General features: G+C 47.8%; 1 protein-coding gene across 1 annotated transcript in view; it reads right to left on the reverse strand.

Annotated features, from left to right (window-relative positions):
- Positions 1-5,947: 5,947 nt before the first annotated feature.
- TIMM29 (translocase of inner mitochondrial membrane 29) overlaps positions 5,948-6,745 on the reverse strand; it is a 1,421-nt gene continuing 623 nt past the window's right edge. The window contains exon 3 of the mRNA XM_008057585.2: positions 5,948-6,743. Coding sequence (XP_008055776.1) covers positions 6,342-6,743 — 402 coding nt within the window. The 3' untranslated portion in view covers positions 5,948-6,341. The remainder of the gene's footprint in view (positions 6,744-6,745) is intronic.

Consider the following 6,745-nt stretch of genomic DNA (forward strand, 5'->3'; position numbering starts at 1 on the left):
CTTGCTTCTGCAAAAAGTTAAAAAAAAAAATTAGCTGGGCATGGTGTTGCACACCTATAGTCCCAGTTACTTAGGAGGCTGAGGCAGGAGGATCGCCTACGCGCAGGAGGTCAAGGCTGCAGTGTGCCATGATTATGCCACTACACTCCAGTCAGAGTGACAGAGACCCCAACTCAGAAAAACAAGTCTTGGGCTCTATTGCATGGCCGCTAATGGAATGAAGGACTCCAGCAGTGATCAAAATGATAAAACTATTAGATGAAAGGTTAAGAAAAAGCTTAACAGGAGGGACTGGTCAGTGTTGAACAGTGGGACAACTGGATATTTTGTGTCTCCTGATGTGATGTTGTAGTAAGCAACAGACCACCAAGGAAAGACCATGTGTAAACAGTAGAATATGATTCTAAGCAAGTCTCAAGTAGTGGCTCTCAAGGCTGATTCGTATTGGCATCACCTGGGGAGGTTTAAAACCTCCGATTGCCTGGGCCCCACTCCAGACGTGGACTTGAATGGCCTGGAGTAGGGGCTCGAGTTCACGTTCCCCAGGTGGGCTCAGTGTGCATTTTGTGCTGAGAGTTACTGATTGCTGACAAATCTAGTACATAGATATACCTCCAGGTAAGTGTGTCGTAAGGTAAGGAAATGAAGGAACAGAAAGAGACGATGAGATGCCTGAGATTTGCTTTAAAATACTTTAATACTTGCTTTAAATACTTCAGCCAAGAGAAGAAAAATTAGGAAGGGTCAGCTGAAGCAAACACGGCAAATCATAACTGCTGCATATTGGATGATGAGTAGAATATTTTTCAAACAAAAAAGTTGTGGTGGGCTTGGTGCCATAGTTCATGCCTGTAATCCCAGCACTTAGGGAGGCAGAGACAAGAGAATTACCTGAGCTCGGGAGTTCAAGACCAGCCTGGGCAACACAGTGAGATCTCATCTCTACAAGAAAACAAAAAATTAGTTGGCCGTGGTGGCACAAGCCTGCAGTCCCAGCTACTTTGAAGGCTGAGGTGGAAGGATAGCCTGAGCCCAGGAGGTTGAGGCTGTGGTGGCCACGAGAGTGCCACCGTACTCCAGCCTGGGCAACAAAGTGCGACTCCAACTCAAAAAAAAAAGCAAAAAAAAGTTATGGAATTTTGTGAGTGGCTCCCAAACCTTAAAGTCCTATTGGTTGTGCCCCTTCTCACACCTGTGTCTCCCAGATAAGTACCTCTCATGTGATCAAATCTGGGGAAGGGGGACTGGCTGAGAGTTACAAAACTAGTCATCTCTGGAGGGCTTCAGATGCTTGTTCATGCCCTTCCACTGCTGGCTGTGACAACTGTTTAAAAAGAGCTTGTGGCATTGGGGCAGAGCAGGGCTGGACGACTCCACCCTGCACACACAGGTGACCTGGCTGGCAAGAAGCAAGGATGGTGTGCTACAAGGCCAGTGCTAGGGTGAGGCCAGGGATGCACCTTGGCACAGAATTTGAGACAGGGTCTCACTCTGCCACTCAGGTTGGAGTGCAATGACGCAATCATAGCTCACTGTAGCCTTAACCTCTTGGGCTCAGGCAACCCTTCTGCCTCAGCCTTGGTCTAAGTTCTAGTAGCTAGGACTACAGGCACTCATCACCACACCCATTTTTGTATTTTCTGTAGAGATGAGGTCTTGCTATGTTGTCTAGGCTGGTCTCAAACTCCTGGGCTCCACCAATTCTCCTGACTTGACCTCCCAAAGTGCTGGGATGACAGGCGTGAGCCACCATGCCCAGCCATTGGGCACAGAATTTGAGGAGGCTCTCCCTCTCAAGGGCAGAACTTGCACAACACTGGGAAGAAGTGCCTCCTTAAACCCTGTGCCCAAGGCACCTTGCCTGCCCTACTCTCATCCCGGTCCCATGATGTGGGGTGCCTCAACTCAACTCCCAGAAAACTGGGGATCTGGATAAGCTCCCAGGGCCAAGGAGATGACCCTGTCCTTCCCAGATCTCTGAGAAAGGGGGAGGGGAGGTCTTGTCATGCCGAGAGCACACCTGTCCAAGCAGCCTCCTCTGCTAAATAAATAGGTAATGCTACAGGTTCCAGGGCCCAGCCTCTGCCACCATCTTCCAAGCTCTAAGGTGCAGCATGTGGCAACTGCATGACCACCACCCGCTACGGTCCAGGGACAAAAGGAACCTGAGCAAGCCATTCCCAAGAGGCAAGAAACACTGGCTGCGTTCTCTGAATTGAATCTCTGGTGCCCTCTGCTGGTATGATCATGGCAAGGAAACATTCTGCACTGAGGACACACTGGAGGACACTTGCACTGGCCTGGAAAGCAGAAAGGGTTAAAGTTAACCAAAAATACATTTTAAGAAAAAGTGAAGACTTGAAGATGTCCATTTTTTTTTTTTTTTTTGAATCAGGGTCTCAGTGTGTCGCCCAGGCTGGAGTGCAGTGACAATCACAGTTCACAGCAGACTTGACTTTGTGGGCTCAGGTGATCCTTCCACCTCAACCTCTTGAATAGCTGGGACTACAGGTGCACACTACCACACCTGGCTAGACTGTGTGTGTGTGTGTGTGTGTGTGTGTGGTGTGTAGTGTGTAGTGTGTAGTGTTGGGAGTCATACTATGTTGCCCAAGCTGGTCTCAAATTATGGGCCCTAGCAATCCTCTGGTTCTGGCCTCCCAAAGTGTTGGGATTACAGGCGTGAGCCACTGCGTCCGGCTGAAAATATTCTTATTAGATTCAAGTGCCTTCTGGTCATAAGAGAAGAGCATGCCTTACTTTACCTTTTGTTGAGCCCTCCCCATACAGTGGCCTGCACCAGTAGGTGGAACACATTGGCCCCTGCACAGTAACACAGGAAAGTCACACAGCCACACCATTCACTGTGAATGCCTACTATGAACCAAGTGCTTTAATGTGTTTCTAATTTTTCAAACAACCCCAATTATAGGTAAGGAGACTGAGGCAGGGAGAACCAACCACTCACAGAGCAGCAAGTGTCAAGGCTGCACACCAAATGTTACTGTGAAGCCCACTTCTCCCCCAAGTGCTAGTGTCCTATGGCAGGGACTCCCAGTCCCTGGCCATGAACCAGTACAGGTCCATAGCCTGTGAGAAACCGGGCCGTTCAGCAGGAAATGAGTGGTGGGCAAGTGATCGAAGCTTCATCCGTATCTACAGCCGCTCCCCATCACTTCCATTACCGCCTGAGCTTCACCTTCTGTCAGATCCACAGCAGCATTAGATTCTCATAGAAGCATGAGAAACATTGGGGACCACTGCCCTATGAAACTTAAAATAAACTGTGAACTGTGCATATGAGGGATCTAGGTTGCGGCTTCTCTGAGTTGGAGTCTCACTCCATCGCCCAGGCTGGACTGCAGTAGCATGCTCATGGCCACCCCAGCATCAACCTGCTGGGCTCAGGTGATCCTCTAAGGAACTTCAGGCACACACTTCCACGCCCAGCTAATTTTTCTATTTATTTTAGAGATGAGGTCTCGCCAAGTTGCCCACGCAATCCTCTCACCTTGGCCTCCCAAAGTGCTGGGATTACAGGCTTGAGCCACTATACCCAGCAAGTTGCAGCTTCTTATGATAAGCTAATCTCTGATGATCTGAAAAGGAGCTAAGGTGGTGATGCTAGTGCTGGGAAGCATCTGCAAATACAGATTAACACTAGTAGTAAGGTTTGACTGCACAGACTATAATAAATCAACTGCTTGCAGACTCATATCAAAACCCTATCAGCGAGCAGCAAGTCAGTTGATGCACTTCAGTTGTACAGCTGCATCTGGTGACAGGCTTTAAGTCAGAATGCAACACTTATTTTAGTCCCCACATGGTCCACTCATTTATTTACCACTTCTGTCTACATCTCTTTTATGGTGAGTTGTGTAATTATTTCATTACATATTACAATGTAATGATAAACTGCACAATAAATGTGCTTGAATCATCCTGAAACCATCCCCCCAACCACACTGTGGAAATACTGTCTTCCACAAAACCGGACCCTAATGCCAAAAACATTGGGGACCACTGCCCTATGAAACTTAAAATAAATACGCCCACTTTGCTGCTTCAGATTTGAGAGCAAGGCTGGGACCTGAGGTTCTCTTGCATGGGCTTCTCCTCTCCATCAGGGCCTTAGCGCCAACCCACAATGTACACACAGTATCTCACGTAACTCAAGATTTGCTGAGGTCCACACTGTGCTGAGCACTGTGGGGTGCCAGCAGTTCAGCAGTGAACAAGTAGACCTGGATCTGTGTTTTGAGGGACCTGTGGATACCCCACAATGCAGAGCACCAGGTATACCAGTCTCCTGCCTGATCTCACAGCTCCTGTCCTCATGCCTTATGTGACAGCCTCCTGTGTCCTCTGAGACACAGGAGCTGGACTCTGCTCTGGGAAGGCCGAGACTCTGACCAAAGCCAAACCACAAGGCCTTCAGGCTGACTGAGCTACACAACTCCTACCAACAGATCCGAGTGTTGTTTAGTTTGTGGCCAGCCACAAGCTTCACAGAGCCCTGCAGCTTCAGAGGATCTTCATGGTAAACACATCCTGGCTAGAAGTCGGAAGTGGCATTTGATAACTGACTCAAGCAATGAAGGTGTGGATCCCAATCAGAGATAAGTCTCACTCTGATGCTGGTGTGCCTTAGACCCTTCCCTGAAGCTGGCTCATCTTCCTCTAACAAAGAGGGCAGGACTCAGGTCCAGAGACAGGGAGGTAATGGGGCAGGATTATCATTTAATATCATGTATCATTTATCTTTTGTTTTCATTGCATTTCTCTTTTATACATTTATTTCTGTATTCCATTTTTATTCACGGCAAATGACAGCAGTATTTCTTGTATACCTAATACTGAAGTGCACTCCACATCTTTAAAAAAAAGGACAGCAATATTTAATAATTTCTGGCAAAACATTATTAGGATCAAAGACAGTACAAGTTTGAGGATTAAGTCACAGGATTGGGAGTTACAGTTTGAATCATGGATATGCCACAGCCTTGGAAAAGTTACAAACTTTCTGAATCTTGGTTTTTCTTCTGTAAAATGGAGATACTGACTTATAATCTCCTACCTAAAAAATAAGAAAATAAAAACTAAACATGTGTTCAGTGCACTCATACCACGAGTGGAAGGTCCAGGTTGCTGAAATTTAAAAGCAACAAAACATCACAACAGAGAATGTTGTTTTATCTCCTGGTTTTATTAACTAGCCACAGGCAACCCAGGTGACAGAGATTGTCTCATTCCCTTCATACTTTAGTTTTAAAAGGTCAATTACCATAACCTAGCTAAGTACCAGCTGCATACACAAACTTACTTCTTTACATAGAATTGTGTTTTCAGGATAACTGAAGTATAACACAACCACAATCTATGATTCCATATAAATTTCCAGATCAGAAAATACTTTATCCTTCCAAGCCTCTTCCAGTCACTATCAATACACAGGGTGAAACCAGGTTGTTTCTACAAAAAAGTTTCCTTGTAACATCCAAATAGTGTCAATTCTCTGGTTTAGTGTTATTTAAGATGTTTTCATTGGGGGAAGTTGGGTGAAGGGTATACAAGATGTATTGTTTTCCAGCTTCCTATGAGACTACAATTATTTCAAAATCAAAAATATTTTAAAAACCAAAGCAAAGATGTAACTTATTTTATGTTTAGAGATGAGGTCTTGCTATATTTCCCAAAGTGGTCTCAAACCCCCAGGCTCAGGAAATCCTCCTTCCTCAGCCTCCCTAATAGCTGGGACAAAAAGTGCACACCACTGCACCTGGCAAAAATGTTACTTATAAAACTGAAAGATGCCGGGTGTGGTGGCTCATGCTTGTAATCCCAGTACTTTGGGAGGTGGAGGCGAGAGGACTGCCTGAGCCCAGGGATTCGAGACCAGCATGGGCAACTTGGCGAGACCGCGTCTTTAAAAAATTAAAATTTAAAATTTAAAAAAAACCCTGAAAGAACAGATCATAAAATAAAAATACTTCAGCTCAAATTTCAAAAGAAAATCTGGAAAGTCTTAAGAGAGCTTGGGTGTCACCTGCCCAATGTCTCCCTCGGTCAGGGGACCCTGAGGCCCAATGGAAAAGGCTCATTTAACAGGTCCATTGCCACCTCTGTCACTGATAAGCACAAGGTCAAGTCGCTCTGCTATCCCCAACTCATGCATCATGAACGCTTTCAGCTAACGATGAACACGTAGGGAGGGAGAAAGGCTTCCTAAACTTGTGAAAAGTCAACAAGAGCACCCCCTGCACGGAGGCCTCCCACACCAACCACTGATCCGGGCAAAGTCAGCCAGGGGTGAGCTGCCCGGACCCCCGCCCTGCCGGGTCTCATCTCGGGCCCTCCCACGGCCCCAGCGACTCGGCACCGCTCAGGGCGAGCCTGTCCTTCTTCTCCTTCAGCAGGACCTGCTCCTCCCACAACGCCTGGTCCACCTGGTCGTCGGTGAGCACCACGGGCTTGTACTTCTCGTCGAAGAGCTGCTCGTTGGCCTCGGAGCGCAGCTGATGGGCCCCGACCACGCGCAAGTGCGCAGGCAGGTGGAGGAACTCGTCGTCGTTAATGTCGCAGTCGTGCATCCGGGCCCTCAACACCCACCAGCGACCCGCGAAGCCCACGTCCAGGACCCGCCCCGGGAAGTCGACCCAACGGGGCTGCAGGTAGCGGCAGCGGGCCTGGTAGAGGCTGGCCTGGGCGTCGCAGGGCGCCTCGTACACGAGCGAGCAGAGCCCCA

Source organism: Carlito syrichta, unplaced genomic scaffold (assembly GCF_000164805.1).
Source record: "Carlito syrichta isolate Samal-C Ts95f unplaced genomic scaffold, Tarsius_syrichta-2.0.1 Scaffold87133, whole genome shotgun sequence".
In the NCBI taxonomy this organism is placed as follows: Eukaryota; Metazoa; Chordata; class Mammalia; order Primates; family Tarsiidae; genus Carlito; species Carlito syrichta.